This window comes from Mizuhopecten yessoensis, unplaced genomic scaffold, assembly GCF_002113885.1.
Source record: "Mizuhopecten yessoensis strain PY_sf001 unplaced genomic scaffold, ASM211388v2 scaffold2933, whole genome shotgun sequence".
In the NCBI taxonomy this organism is placed as follows: Eukaryota; Metazoa; Mollusca; class Bivalvia; order Pectinida; family Pectinidae; genus Mizuhopecten; species Mizuhopecten yessoensis.
This window is the reverse complement of record NW_018404792.1, coordinates 3,232-19,441: the sequence shown is the minus strand read 5'-3', so window position 1 is coordinate 19,441 and position 16,210 is coordinate 3,232. Positions and strand designations below refer to the sequence as shown.

At 36.6% G+C, this 16,210-nt stretch overlaps 1 protein-coding gene across 1 annotated transcript; it reads left to right on the top strand.

Annotated features, from left to right (window-relative positions):
* The first annotated feature begins 1,541 nt into the window (after positions 1-1,541).
* On the top strand, positions 1,542-16,095 carry LOC110446722. The gene is made up of 4 exons (XM_021492002.1): positions 1,542-1,644; positions 9,976-10,063; positions 13,997-14,043; positions 15,730-16,095. Exons 2-4 carry the CDS (start codon positions 9,982-9,984, stop codon positions 16,060-16,062), a joined length of 462 nt encoding a protein of 153 aa, XP_021347677.1. The 5' UTR covers positions 1,542-1,644; positions 9,976-9,981; the 3' UTR covers positions 16,063-16,095.
* The last annotated feature ends 115 nt before the right edge of the window (positions 16,096-16,210 follow it).

Below are 16,210 nucleotides of genomic sequence, written 5' to 3'. Positions count from 1 at the left end.
AATAAATGAAAAGTTGTTTGCTGAAAAAAATACTTTTCAAGTGTATTATTGAAAACAATGAAACTCTCTTGAAATACACCAAGACAAATATTAATTAGACTTCTTTTAATTTCAAGGGATATTATGCTTTTCTGAATGCTTATAATGATTACTTTGAATTAAATCTTAATAGTGTGATTTTTCTGATTTAAAACCTGCACCAAGACATCTTGAAAAAGAAGAAAAAAATATCATGCTTGTTTCGCTACCGTTCAGATTTTCATGTAACACAACAAAAAGTATTAGTATGNGTTTTTTATCAGATAAACTGAGGTTTTTTTATTCCTTTTTTTTTCCAATAGTTGCTCAATATTTCGCTTATACTATGCAACACTCGATAAAAATTCCACTGGCTAACAAGGTTTATATTTTTGTGTGGTAATATCACGTGTATTCGTTGGATAATGAAGCTACCTTTACTTATCACTAATATTTTAAATAAAGATGAAGAAGTGTTTTTAGTACAAGCAACATTAAGCTCTTAATTAGAAAACGTTCACATATCGTACCCCCTTCCCGACGAAATCGACGACGGCGAAAAAGATTTCTCGTCTCTCCAACGATGTCGTTGCCTTGCAATTCGTTTCTTGCCCGCTGTATCCGATTTAGAGATGCTGTCGCAACGTTCGCTAGAGATGCCATCGCGATTCAAAGTGAAAGTCCATTTCGATTTCTGCGACAATTTAAAGGGAATGGTCGACGCCGCCATATTGTTTATACAGCACCAGGCACGGCCTATGCTATTCTAGAACGCGCTCGTTGATTGGTCTAAATCACATTCGGTATGCTCTTTATTTTTAATAATTTATTTTGTTCCGAATGTGGACGAGTCCATCACAGACTGGGTACGATTGGGAATATCGTATCTTTTTGCCATTAGTGACTTGAACACATTTATTTACACTTAAGGTTAAAAGATTTGACCTTAAGTGGATTTTTTTTTTTNCACGGCCTATGCTATTCTAGAACGCGCTCGTTGATTGGTCTAAATCACATTCGGTATGCTCTTTGTTTTTAATAATTTATTTTGTTCCGAATGTGGACGAGTCCATCACAGACTGGGTACGATTGGGAATATCGTATCTTTTTGCCATTAGTGACTTGAACACATTTATTTACACTTAAGGTTAAAAGATTTGACCTTAAGTGTATTTTTTTTTTTACAATTAAGGTCAAATCTTTTGACGTTAAGGTAAAATGTACATAATGTAAAAAAATAATATTTGCCCTTAAGGGCAAATCTTTTGACCTTAAGTAGTTTATGTATTTTTTTACAGGATGGCGTGCCATAGAAACCCACACAAATACTCGTGTGACATATATTATGTGTACATACATATTAACAGCAAATGACACAAATTAACTTGTCAAATGGGTATAGTCCTCTTAAATGACTGCATAATGCCAACATTTCCATTGGAATATCGCACTTCTTTTTTACTGTTTTCTCAGTGAAGCGTGCGCGTATTGGTATAAATCCCATGTCCTACCCGTTTCCGCCCAGTCCAGCGGTGAGACAGGAGAGTAACGGACCGACCAGGACCAAGGTCTTATCTATTAGACCTTCCGAAGATTTACAAACAAATGTGTTAATACATTCAACAGGTAAGCATAACATTTGTTTTAACAGTTTGAATACGGATTGTAAGCCAAAATATATGTTTTTGATCAATTTTAATGATACAGTAATGAAAGTCAGATTGTCTAAGTGCACGGTGTGAATCTAGATTTTCTGCCTGTAAACAAAAAATAAAACACAGTCATTTTGATGTCCGGGTGTCATAGTAACATGTAATGTTCTCACTTATATTATATCACAATAAAAACTAGTGATGTTTCCAGTTTCGTGTTTGAACAGTCCTAGATATAAACAAAACCGAAAACGAAATTAGCCGTCCGTGGAATTTCCACTTTTCATTTTGAAATGACTCACCAAAATATTTTTTTAGATAACAGTTATGACATTTTCTCATGGCATGCACGCCATACTAGAGTTAAACAACAATTATGTTTAAAACAAGTTTTGGCACTGCTCTTTGTTAAAAAACATGAATGATGGTTTTTTTTCTGCCACTAGGTGGCGCTAATATCTACTTTAGTTACACTTCTTAGCAACCATGCACATTAAGGTGTAAACAAACCCACAACACCAGTGATTTTTAGGTCAAAGATGTTATAGGTTTAGTTTCAGATGCACTGCTGACCAACAATATCACACAGACAAGGAAATAATGTCCCCCTAACCTTGAAAATAAATATGGATTTTTTTTAAAACCTTTATCTACTATTTAAAAGTAAAAAGCGTGTTAAGGTCATTCCAATGCCACACCAAACTGTATATCAAATTCAATAATGCATTCCGTTAGCATTAAACAATCCCTGTCACAAAAAAATCCTCCTCCAATATATTTCACCATAATTGAGGTGTGCACACTAAATTTCAGAAAAAAAATCAATAACTCTACTAAGATAAAAAAAATCACTTTTTATATGTTCATTTTCCAAGCTGAATAAAAGTCCCAATTCAGGAAAAAAATCCATTTAAACTTGTAAATATCATAAGGTTGGATGTCCATGGAGATGCGTTTGTCGAGAAAAAATGAAAGTGAACAAGGCTGACTGAGGTTGGAAAAAAGCTTACAAAGCAAGTGAGATTTTACCTGTACACAATTCACTACAGGTTCTCACTCGGGTAATATGGCTTGACTTGTATCAAAAGTCTTGTTAGCTTTATGAATTATTAGCTCACCTGGCACATAGTGCCAAGTGAGCTTATGCCGTGGCGCGGCGTCCGTCGTCCTCCGTCCGTCGTCTGTCGTCCGGCGTCAATATTTTACTTTAAACGACTTCTTCTTAATTCCCGAAAGGCCTAGGGTGTCGATATTTGGCCAGAAGCAAACTTGGATGAAGGGCTACAAAGTTTGTTAAAATTAATGACCTTTACCTATTTTCAAGGTCACAGGGGTCAAATATATTTAAAACTTTAAACAACTTCTTCTGAATAACCAGGAGGCCTAGTATAATGCCAGTAACATGCTTGGATGAAGGACTACCAAGTTTGTTCAAATGAATGACCTTGACATATATATTCAAGGTCAAAAGGGTCAAATATGTTTAAAACCATTGAATGATTTCTTCTTAATAAGCCAAAGGCCAACAGTGATGATATTTGGCCATTAACATGCTGGGATGAAGGACTACCAAGTGAATGACCTTCACCCATATTCAAGGTCACAGGGGTCAAATATGTTTTAAACCTTTAAACAACTTCTTTTGAATAACCAAGAGGCCTAATATAATGCCAGTAACACGCTGGGATGAAGGACTACCAAGTTTGTTCAAATGAATGACCTTGACATATATATTCAAGGTCACAAGGGTCAAATATGTTTAAAACCATTGAATGATTTCTTCTTAATAAGCCAAAGGCCAACAGTGATGATATTTGGCCATTAACATGCTGGGATGAAGGACTACCAAGTGAATGACCTTCACCCATATTCAAGGTCACAGTGGTCAATATATGTTTAAATCTTTAAATGATTTGTTCTGTATAACCAAAAGGTCCAGGGTAATGATATTTTGCCAGAAGCATGCTGGGTTGGAAGACTATACACTCTATTCAACCTAATGTCCTTGTTCAACATTCAAGGTCACAGACGTCATATGTTTAAGTCTTTTAATAGGTTCTTATGAATCAAACACTGATATTCTGCCTGTAGCTGTATTTTAGTCCACTTTTAAGATTACAAGTGTGAGATTAATACCAGGTGAGCGATGCAGGCCCATTGGACCTCTTGTTTATAATTGAATTATGGAATTAAAGATTATTATATACATCAACTAAATTACCCTTGGGGATAGGGGGTTACACTACCACCGTTGGTTCAGCGCTGGGAGTACCTGAAAAGTTTATTTAAGATATATGTTAGATTCAATTTAAAGACCTTTGATGAATATTTTATAAGAAATAAAAGAAGTGTTCAGTAATACCCTCCATGGTGTTCATTAATTGCCCGACTGGTTCAGTAATTACCTCCATATACAGTAATACAGCGCACCTTATAATGACGTTATATCTCCCTCCAATTCAAACCCAATATTGGTAGAAATAAAGCCTTATAGTTAAGATAATGTTACCAGACACACCATAGTGTGTAAAACACTTATTTTAAGGGGCCCCATACGAAGATGCGGTGCCCTATAGTAAATCAGGTTGTCCGTCTTTCTGTCCTTTTTTAGCTCACCTGGCCCGAAGGGCCAAGTGAGCTTATGGCATGGTGCGTCGTCCGGCGTCCGGCTGGCGCCAACTTTTTACTTTAAACGACTTCTTCTCAATAACCAAAAGGCCCAGAGTACTGATATTGGGCCTGTAGCATGCTGGAATGAAGGGCTACCAAGTTTGTTTGAATGACTGACCTTGACCAACTTTCAAGGTCACAGGGGTCAAATATCTTAAAATCTTCAAACAACTTCTTCTCGATAACCAAAAGGCAGAGGGTACTGAATATATATTGGGCCTGTAGCATGCTGGGATGAAGGGCTACCAAGTTTGTTCAAATTCATGACCTTGACCCACTTTCAAGGTCACAGGGGTAAAATGTCGTAAAATCTTCAAACAACTTCTTCTCAATAACCAAAAGGCCAAGGGTACTGAAATTGGGCCTGTAGCATGCTAGGATGAAGGCTACCAACTTTGACCAACTTTCAACCTAATGTCCTTGTTCGACATTCGAGGGCACAGGCGTCATATGTTTAAATCTTTTAATAGGTTCTTATGAATCAAACACTGATATTCTGCCTGTAGCTGTTATTTAGTCCACTTTTAAGATTACAAATGTGAGATTAATACCAGGTGAGCGATGCAGGCCCATTGGGCCTCTTGTTTTCTTTTGCACAATATTGATGGAAGTAAATGGAGTATGTTTTTAAATTGTACATGATGAATGTCCATACATCCTAGTTCTGCTTGGTAATTTTTCAGGCAGATCTGATTCAAAATGGCTGCTAATAAGCCATCTTGGATTTTAACACTAAAAATATTACATTTTTTTTGCTCTCAACTGGTAAACATTTTGTTATGACATTATGGAGAAAAGTTGGTCACAATACAACAAGAAGTCATCTGATCGAAGGTCAAGGTCATCAGATCAAAGGTCAAGGTCAGATTTTGTATCTTGTAACTGCTTAACATTTTGTTTTGACATTATGAAGCAAAGTTGGTCACAATCAAACAAGGTATCAACTGAACAAAGGTCAAGGTCACTGGGTCAAAGGTCAGGTTTAATTTTGTATCTTTTACCTGATGAACATTTTGTTATGACATTATGAAGCAAAGTTGGTTGGAATTTAACAAAAAGTCAACTGACTTAAGGTCAAAGGTCAAGGTCAAATTTAGTATCTTTTCACTAGTGAACATCTTGTTATGACACTTTGAAGCAGTGTTGGTTGGAATTAAAACAAGGAGTCGGTTGACCAAAGGTCAAAGGTCAAGGTCAAATTTTGTATCTTTTCCCTGAGGAACATTTTGTTATGACATTATGAATTGAAATTGCTCAGAATTTAATAAAGAGTCAACTGACTTAAGGTTAACATCACTGGGTCAAAGGTCAAAGCCAAATTTAGTATCTTTTCATTGGTGAACATTTCATTATGACACTTTGAAGCAATGACACTTTGAAGCAATGTTGGTCGGAATTAAACAATGAGTCATTTGACCAAAGGTCAAGGTCACATGGGCAAAGGTCTAGGTCAAATTTTGTATCTTTTCACTGATGAACATTTTATTATGACATTATGAAGCAAAGTTGGTCGGAATTTAACAAGCAGTCAACTGACTTAAAGTCAAGGTCACTGGGTCAATGTCAAGGTCAAATATTGTATCTTTTTACTTAAGAACATTTTTTTTATGCTATTATGAAGCAAAATTGTTAAGAACTTAACACGGAGTCAACTGACCAAAGGTCCAGGTTACTGGGTCCAAAGGTTCAAGGTCAAGGTCAAGTTTTGTATTTTTCACAGATGAACATTTTGTTATGATATTATGAAGCAAGTTGGACAGAATTGAAGAATAACTCAACTGACCAAGCTCTTGATAGGTGATGTGCAAGTTAGCTTATTCTATGGCGCGGCGTCCGTCGTCCGGTGTCCGGCAACTTTTCCTAAAAATTGCTACTAGTCATAAACGACTGAGCAGATTTTGACCAAATTTTGAAGCATCCTTAGGGGAAGGGGAACAAATTTTGTATAAATGGTGGGTCTGTTTATTACTTGGAAATGGTTGAGATCCCCACGGTATAACCATATATACAATTGTAGAGTATAAAATAAAAGCATGCACATTTGCTTCCAGGATGGCCTAGGGTCTGGCCCCACCCTTTCAGACATAGTCCCTGGGTCATAACTTTGAATCGGTTGAGATCCCCACCCCAGAACTATATATACAAATGCTTGGCATAAAGAGACAAAAGTAGTCATGTTATTAGAATAGACCCTGGGGTCTGACCGAACCCCTGGGGACCCAGTTTCTTAGTCACAGCTTGGAAACAGTTCAGATCCCCACCCTACAACAATGCATATATACAATTGCTGAGTATAAAGAGATGAATGCACATATGCTTCCAGGATGGCCTTGGGGTCTGCCCCACCCTTGGAGACTTAACTCCTGGGTCATAACTTCGAAATGGTTAAGATCCCCACCCCAAAACTATATATTATACAATTGTTGGGCGTAAAGAGACGAATGCAGTCATGATATTAGAATTGACCCCATGGTCTGTACCACCCTTGCAGACTAAACCCCTGGGTCATAACTTTGAAACGGTTGATATCTCCACCCCAAGACTATAAATACAAATGCTGGACAAAAAAGAGATGCATGCAGTCATGATATAAGAATTGATCCCGGGGTCTGGCCACAACCCTAGGGATCTAGTTTCTGACTCACAGCTTGGAAACAGTTGAGATCCCCACCCCATAACCATACATTAAATTGCTGGGCATGAAAAAAATCTAATACAGACATATTACAAGAATTTGCATTGGGGTCTGGCATATTCCCTTTTATCTCATTTGGAGAATATTTTGCCATGATTGCTTAGATATCCAGGTGAGCGATACAGGCCCTCTGGGCCTCTTGTATTTACTTTATAGGACGTTTAATATTACCATGTCAATCCGGGAAATCTTGGACACTTTTCACAATGTCCAGTCCAGCTTCACCCTTTCGCTGCCACAGTGAAAATCCTGATTTTCTGTCAGGCATGGCTTTCAAATGTCCTATTTGAATGACGTTGTACTGTGCATGTGTCAACAATTCATGTGTAGACCAAATTACGTTTTCTCAGGAAACCTATTGGAAAGATAAATACAACTTCTACTTCATACTCATAAGATCATATAAAACTATTCCGGTCACCTACAACCACATGTACCTCTATTGAAAGCAGAAATCATATAACTTCATATATATAGGATCTTAAATGAGTTAATTAAAACTTCGAGACGAGTTTCATAAAAGCTCATATGAAATCAGGGCTCACCCTGGACCTAAAAAATCAGTAGCCAAAAAAGTAGCCATGTTTGAATTTCAGTAGCCAATTTTTCTTAAACAGCGGCCATACTTTCTCGGCCTCCAACCGTTACGGATAGGCCCTCCATTAAAATCATTGAATATTTAATATTTTTTGAAGTGCAATACTATTCAACATGATGTTAAATTAAGGAGTACTCTGTTAAATTAAAAAAATTGTGATACATTGTTTATAATTTAATCCATAATGTCATATATTTTTTAATCTTTTCTGATTATATGGCTGTAATTTTAAGAAAATATGACTTAAATTAAAGTGCTGAAAATTTCCACCAGAACCTTTTTTAAATATTTTCAAAAGAGCGAAAAATCGGACTTTATCTCATTTTCTTGACACAGGAAGTGTAAACAAATCTAGGTTGAAAAGTTTAAATTTTAAGATATTATTCGCCTTTAATTCCGTGCCTTCAATCAAAAAATAAAACTAATAAAATCCAAATCAAAAGTAGCCTCAGTGATGCAATATTGATAATTATTTTTCCTGTGTTTACATTCACCGTAATTCATGTTTTATGTAAAAAAATATATAAATATATTTAAAAAGATCACACATTTCAAATGTAAATGGCAGTAGAACACATTCTAAAAACTGCATAACTGCTATGCTAAATAACTTTTCTTGATCACTTGAAATTCTAAAACGTTTAACCACGAAAGTGCAGTCAGATAAGATATCTAGGGCCTATCGTTTGAAGTGATCTGAAAGGCCGAAAATCGGCACTTCGACATGGTGTTTCAAGGCGTTACTTATACTTTCTAATCAAGCATATCGGACGTATTTATGCTTACTTCGGTAGGTAAATGAATACCATGTTCATGCACTCATTTGAATATACTGAACCCATAAATTTGTTGGATGCGGTGTTTGAACAAATTTATCAGATTGGCTCACGGCGCCGTCAAATGTACGTGTGCGAGACCATATATCAGAAAAGAAAACAAATTAAAGATAATTTTTATTACATAACTCGGAAAAAAATGCATTTTGACAGGTTTAAAAGCCAAAATGTAGTGAATTTGAGGATTGATAGTGCTGATAAGTTATAATGTGGACTAATTATGGTAAGGTGTTTATAACGGTACATGTATACGATGCGTGTGTAAACATACGGGATATGGTTGGTGCTGGTCAAGGGGACCGTAGGTACAGTACACCAGTCAAAGTAGTTGTGATGGTCAGATAATCGATACTGTCTACAGGTTAGGCACCAGCAAAGGTTAAAGGTCGGGATGATGGCTAATTATAGTGCCTATAAATACTAGGTGCCGTATATATGGAGCGGCGCACTGGAGAAGGGTCGGCTTTTACAGTAGTTTTTCAGTTTGGGAGTTTACCGCTAGTTTTTCCGTGCATAGTTTTAGGATGTATATACAATAAGATAGTTCATAACTGGATTGGAGACTGTAAGTGTACAATTGTAGTGTGAATGCATCCGGACGATAGTGCGAATTATGGAGTGAGTACTTGAATTTTTACACGATGTGGATTATATTTGTCACGCCGTGGAAATAATAAACATGTGAACTTTATTCCTTTTGTATGTTGTTTATCGCACCACATTTCCATCCTAACGAAGCTTCACGTCCTGTCAGTATGGAGAGGACGTTACAAAGATGTACAGGGCTTAATCAAACGGAGACAGCCATCTTGTTGCGCCATTCACATTTTATGACGTCACGTCATTGTCCATATTATGATGTCACAATCAATTTCTGACTGGCACAGCCAATGAAAAACGCTCCAGGGTATATTACACTAGCGACATATGTAAAAATATTACACGGGCGAATTCACTGGATAACAGGCCGATTATGTGATAAAATTAAATGTAAACCAGTACCCAGTGAGCATGTTGTTATACCGTCCGGAATTATGGTATATTGTAAAAACTTGTAGGTAAGAGGATTTTTTTTACCCTAAGTGACAATTACAACGCAATCTAAGGTACTAATTATCGAGAACAGAAGTCTTGGATTTAAAAGACATATTTTCAATATTGGTATTCGTTTTTGAGTTAAATGTGCACATAGAACTGGCGAGTCCTTTTCTCTATTCTCAGATTTGGCCTTGACTGAAGTTGATCCAAGAATGTGTTAGTGGTGGCGGGAAATTTGCATGAAATGTCCGTGCAGACAAACATGCAAACAAAACTTTTGAAAATTTCTATACAAAGTTTTGATCAAAAGTCATGACATGATGCAATTACGGAGGATCTGACAATGTGTTCTATGATCAGAAAGAGAAAAAAATGTTTAGAAGGGAAAAGATAAAACTAAAGAAGATTTTATGTCCTAGTGGTAGCCAAGATATCCCTCTGGTATCTCTTTTTTGTTTCATTAAATAGTGAACCATGTCAAAGGGCCCTGGTAAAGGAAGAAAAGGGAAGGGACCGGCTCGGAGACATCCTTCCCCTGTCCAGTCTGCATCAGAAGGTAATGTATAGGAGATTTTCAACATGTATACTTAATTCTGTATGATGAATGTCTCAGGGGTCAAACTTCATGAAAATTTGTTTTATATTCAACACCAAAAGTAGTGAAATGCAATGTATTGACATTGTTCAATTTATTTTGTATATCAGGTGAGGAATATATATATCTAAAATCTATAAGGCGAATTTCACAATATTCTCGATATGAATCTACTACACATATAAACCACCAAATTTTAGAATTCATTTTCTAGCATCGAAACAGATCTTTTTTTGAAGTAGCAGTCTTTTGCAATAATTCTTTTCATTATTCATATAAATTAGGGTTGTTTACCAGTTACTCGGACTGAAGACTGCGAGCCGGTTACCAAAATCAATAACCAAATAGTCGGACATGTATTTACCCCTATGGTGAATTCCATGTTCACCTAGCTTGTACCTACCACATTTCCTATCAATGAGACCGAAACCAGATTTTTTGGCACTAAAAACTGCTCAGGCACACACGTCAGGGTGTTATTAGTCCTCCATCGGTTCCTTAGGAAACTATAGAATTGCACTCAGTCATTTCGCCCTTCCTTATCTCTTTATGTCCTTCCGTCCGAGGAAGTTTGTTCGGAACAAAACTTCTATACTATTTCACCTGAAGTAACCAGATTTGGTGTACAAGGACATCTTGGGATGGCAGAGTGCAAAAAGCAGGTCACTATGACCTCACTGTGACCTACCGTAAATTTGCGCATATAGCTAGTGCACACTTTTTTAGGTAAATATTGTCATGTCAAAAAGGGGGTGCGCACTATACACAGGAACAAGTCATTTTTGGGTTATCGTTCCAGAGTTTCTGGTCCGCCATATTGGATTACCTCCCTTCAAATAGTTTTATTTGGAGTCGTCTGTCATATATGATAAGAATGAAGATTAAAAAACAACAAATAATGAAATTCTTTGGCGACACAATTTTTACCTTCTCTTAAATGATTAAAATCGGTTATCTGTGGTCATGACTGCTGATTTGGCGACAAACACTAGCTGGGCACAGGTATCCTTTTTACATGTAAGTTGACCGGAGGGCATACCATTGGATCCCGGACAGTAGGCTATGTAGGATCGCCATGCTTCAGCGAAAATTATTGACACTTCTTAACACCACTGTTAATACAAATTACAATGCAGTATTTAGCCAACTCTATCGGTGATTACCGATTAACAATAGCTCTACTGCAATTTAATTGAAATTATTTGCAGTCGAGATCGAGGGACCGTGTTGTTTTCACTTTTCAACACGTGGCGTGAAGCCCTACTGCACTGTTAGAATCTACAGACTAATTTGACCGTAAAGGGATTATAAAAAATATGTTTATACTAGAAGCGTGGACATTCAACACATCCCTTTCAAATCTACTCGAAGGGAAAAAATAAAAAGCAGAATACACAATTTTTATGATGCTTCATAATATTGAAATAATTCACGAGGACATCGATGATGTCACGTGAAAGTGGGCCGGGAAAAAACATGCACACTAGGCTTAGCGATTTGTTAAAAAAACCTCAGAACTAACACGGAACGGAGCCTATAATTAAAACACTACATTTTCGTAATTATGAGAAAACCGCTGAGATGTCGAAACATAAGTTGATCGGCGATTCTCTGGCATCAGAATTAGCTAAACTTTCTTCGCTTGGTTTCTGCAGGATTCATCCATCATCCACTCGTTCCAAGCGGTACGGAGGGAGACCTTCATGGGCTTGTTGACTCCAATCAATCAATCGTTAATTAATCGGCATTATAAACACCAAGCTACGTTTGATGCTACTTTTCCTGTTTGATACCGTTTATTTTTAGGAATTTTTTTTCCCAAAAAAAATAATTTCATTTTTATTTTCAATTTTTTTTTCTTCTTCAAATCTGACCCCAAAAACGTACGTGTGCACTATATCCGAGTGTGCACTATACCCGCAAATTTACTTGCTTTGACCTTTGACTTTATTTTTTTTTTTAAATTGTCCGGGGCATATCTTCTATACTTTTTCACCTGGAGTAACCAAATTTGGTGTACAAGGACATCTTGGGATGGTAGAGTGCAAGAATAAGGTAACTACATGTGGCCTATGACTTGACCTTTGACCTTAAGTTTTGAAAAAGTTTGTCCCACGCATATCTTCTGTACTGTTTCACCTGGAGTAACCAGATTTGGTGAACAAGGAGGAGTAGAATCCTTCTTCTAGCATAGGGACAAATGGATTTTATACTAATTTAGTCTTGGGCCAAGGGGACTCAATTTTGTATAAACAGTGGGTGTGGCCCCACTGTGGGCAGAGAGGTGGGTCAGATACGTACGTATATTACACTCTTTGTCATCGATCTAGCGACTTCATTTCTCAATGGAATTTCATGAAACTTCATACAAGTGTTTGGTATGACAATACCTTGAACAAGTTTGCATTTCGGGTTACTGTGTTGAAGGTTAAGGTCACTAACTATTTTTTGAAAAACTTTGTCATCACTTTAGCTACTGCATTCCTCAACAGAATTTCATTTTGTATAAGCATACATTGAACAAGTTCGCATTTTGGATTTCTATGTTGAAGGTCAAGGTTGAAATAATTGTTTGCCATGACAATACCTTCAACAGATGCAGTCACTAGACCAGTTACTTTGACCTCATTGAATTTTCTATCCATTTCCTCATACATATGGCACACAATGTGTGAATGCAGGGGGATTTTTATCACTTGTGATACCTTGTCTAGTCTGGAGCATCCTTGGTCCAAGGGACAAACGTTTTTTCCATTATCCAGTGACTGGTAAATTTTATGTACTATTTTAACAAGCTGATTAATAGTAGAATAAAAAAAAATTAAACCAAAATGTCAAAATATCATGTTCTTTACAAAACTCATATATGGAGGCCGAAGGACAGCCCCGGCTTACTTGTAATTTGCACAAGCTTGTCTCCCTCAAATAGACATTGGACTAACCCGATAAGGGATTTGATTGAAGTCTGTCATTTGTAGGGTTGAACCATATTTGTGAGTTAAAAAACTTATCTCCTTCAGAATATACGACTAACTTAATCAGTCAGATTTAGATGGTGTGCTGGTTTTGTAACATCTGTGTCAAGTTGACACTTTTGGCTTACAGGACATAGGGCTTCCCCACCGTAGTTGTAGACAATAATACACATTATATTTGATAATTTCCATGAATGGCTTATAGCTTATGACTGGCAAAAGATGGAGTGTGGTGTTTTCTCAATCAAACAACACAAGATATTTTATCAGCACAGTTCTATTGAAACATGATACGGTGTGAGTTCATGTTTAATTCATTTTAAAGATGAAGTGTTGCTGTAAACTCTATTATCTTGTGAAGATAACAGGCCTATAACTTTGCTGCCAAAATGTCAGCTGCTGAGAATGTAATTTATATATGCATCTACCATAAGAAGATGGTGTTTTCCAACTTCGTTTATTTTGATTAATTTATTAACTATTATGTTAATTACCGTATCAATTCATATAGCAACACAAATATCTATTTTGCATCTTTTATTAATTATCAATTAAGGATAAATAGTTAAATGTTCATCTGTCTGTAAGTTCTGTATACAAACGGAATCGGAGAAAATCCTGTCTTTTCAAGATGGCGGACCATGCAATTCATCTATATTTCTTAAACAAATCCTGAAAACATCTATAGCTATTTGATTTGGGCAATCCAAACTTCAAACTAAATCTTAACACAAGACACTGGCAAATTACACAAGTTTTTTTCGATTGATAAAAGTCTGTTATTTGGATCAAACAATGTTTATTCTGTATGAAACCAATACAATTATATAATACCTCCCACTTTTTGATGATCTCAGGTCAAAAAGGAATATTTTTTTAGTCTGTCTCTTTAACATTTTTCATTTTTTTCTCCTTTCAGAAGACGAATCTCTTCAGCCATCAACGAGCCACATGAGTACTGAGAGTGTAAGTTTATCTCGTACTGTCAATGTAGGAGGGAGATAGTGATATTTATCACCTGGTACAAAATACCACAGTGAGCCTACATCACGGCTCTTCATTAGTGTAAGTTAATCTCATACTGTCAATGTAGGAGGGAGATAGTGATATTTATCACCTGGTACAAAATACCACAGTGAGCCTATATCACGGCTCTTCATTAGTGTAAGTTTATCTCGTACTGTCAATGTAGGAGGGAGATAGTGATATTTATTACCTGGTACAAAATACCACAGTGAGCCTATATCATGGCTCTTCATTAGTGTAAGTTAATCTCATACTGCTACTGTAGAAGGGAGATAGCGATATTTATCACCTGGTACAAAGTGTCACAGTGAGCCTACATCACGGCTCTTTATTAGTGTAAGTTTATCTCATACTGCTACTGTAGAAGGGAGATAGTGATATTTATCACCTGGTACAAAGTGTCACAGTGAGCCTACATCACGACTCTTTATTAGTGTAAGTTTATCTCATGCTGCTACTGTAGAAGGGAGATAGTGATATTCATCACCAGGTACAAAATACCACAGTGAGCCTATTACACGGCTCTTCATTAGTGTAAGTTTATCTCATACTATGACTGTAGAAGGGAGATAGTGATAATTATCACCTGGTACAAAATGCCACAGTTAGCTTTTATCATGGCTATTTATCAGTGTAAGTTTATCTAATACTGCGACTGTAGGAGGGAGATAGTGATATTCATCACCTGGTACAAAGTACAAAAGCCCTGAAACTCATCACAGTTAAATGGTATAAAATATTTGATCTCCTGACCCTTTTTCTCCACCATAAGGATACTTAAGTACTAACATTGGAGGATTTGTAAAAGGCCATATAACCTACATGAAAGGTGGATCGAGGGAGATAGACACGTTAACGTTTCGGTTGATAATTAAGGCTACCGTCTGTTGGTTACCAGAAACAGTCATATTTTGTACATGTTCACAACCTGTCTGAACCTTGGAATGATAAAATCTTAATTACCACCGATCTTGAATAAATAGGTAATTTTACATGATCTTTACAATTTTAGTGCGACCGCTTGCACTATTAAATTTGTCTCGCTCTGTGTATCTGTGTTCTTTTTCCGTAATGCGTAAAAAGTACCGGACATGAAGGTCAGTGTTGCTTGCAAACGTTTCCAGCAAAATGTACCTGTATGCATTCACGTCATCAGCAATAGAATGATATACAATGTATAAATACTTCTTACCAAAGTTCTACTTATTGTGGATAGGCAATAAAACAATCGCTAGGTCATGATAAGCTGAAGCGGTAGATCACACTGGCGCTTGTATCGGCTATAATTTTTTAGCGCTTCAATGACTTTAAGCAAAACCCAGAACTCTGTGACAGCTTAGTTTCGGCAAGTATACCGATTTTTGGCCAAATTATTTCAGATATTCCTTTCTTCAACATCACAAATCAGACATCATGGCAGATTTTAATCCAACATGACTATTATACTGTAACTTTATACAAATGAAACTTATTACACTGTGGCTACATTCAGATACATGAATTTATAGTCACAAGGCCAAAAATCTAAAACAAAATTCTGATTCTAGCAGGCGGATCTTTAGTATTTGCGAGAACTGTCATGTCTCCCGGACATATTTCTAGTTTTTTCTCTCTTTTTTTTTGCAGCAGGAAATTCTAAACCTCCATACAGAGATGGTAATGGAAATAAGAGGAATATTTTCACATAAATCAGAAGAATGGTGTTCTATATGTTTTCAAGTTAAAGAAAAGAAGTATCTTTCGCCCTTGGATATGGGTGATGTAAGCAATATGCTGGACCTGTGTGGAACCTTGAGGAGGAAAGGAGTCATCAGTTATGGGGAGTACAGTAAACTACGTGAAGTTCTTGTAACATGTGATGTGGATGCAGGAAAGATAATTGATGATTACTCGGAGAGAATACGTCGAGAAAGGGAAGGTAATTTTTACTGTTTGTTATATTCAATGATACAATCGTAAAATTCCTGAAAGGTAACAATTATTGTTAGCTCACCTGCCTGAAGGGCAAGCTAGTGAGCTCAGGTCATGGTGCAGCATCCGTCGTCCACCCGTCGTCTGTCAACTTTTCCTTTAAACAATTTCTTCTGAAGAACAGACAGGCATAGTA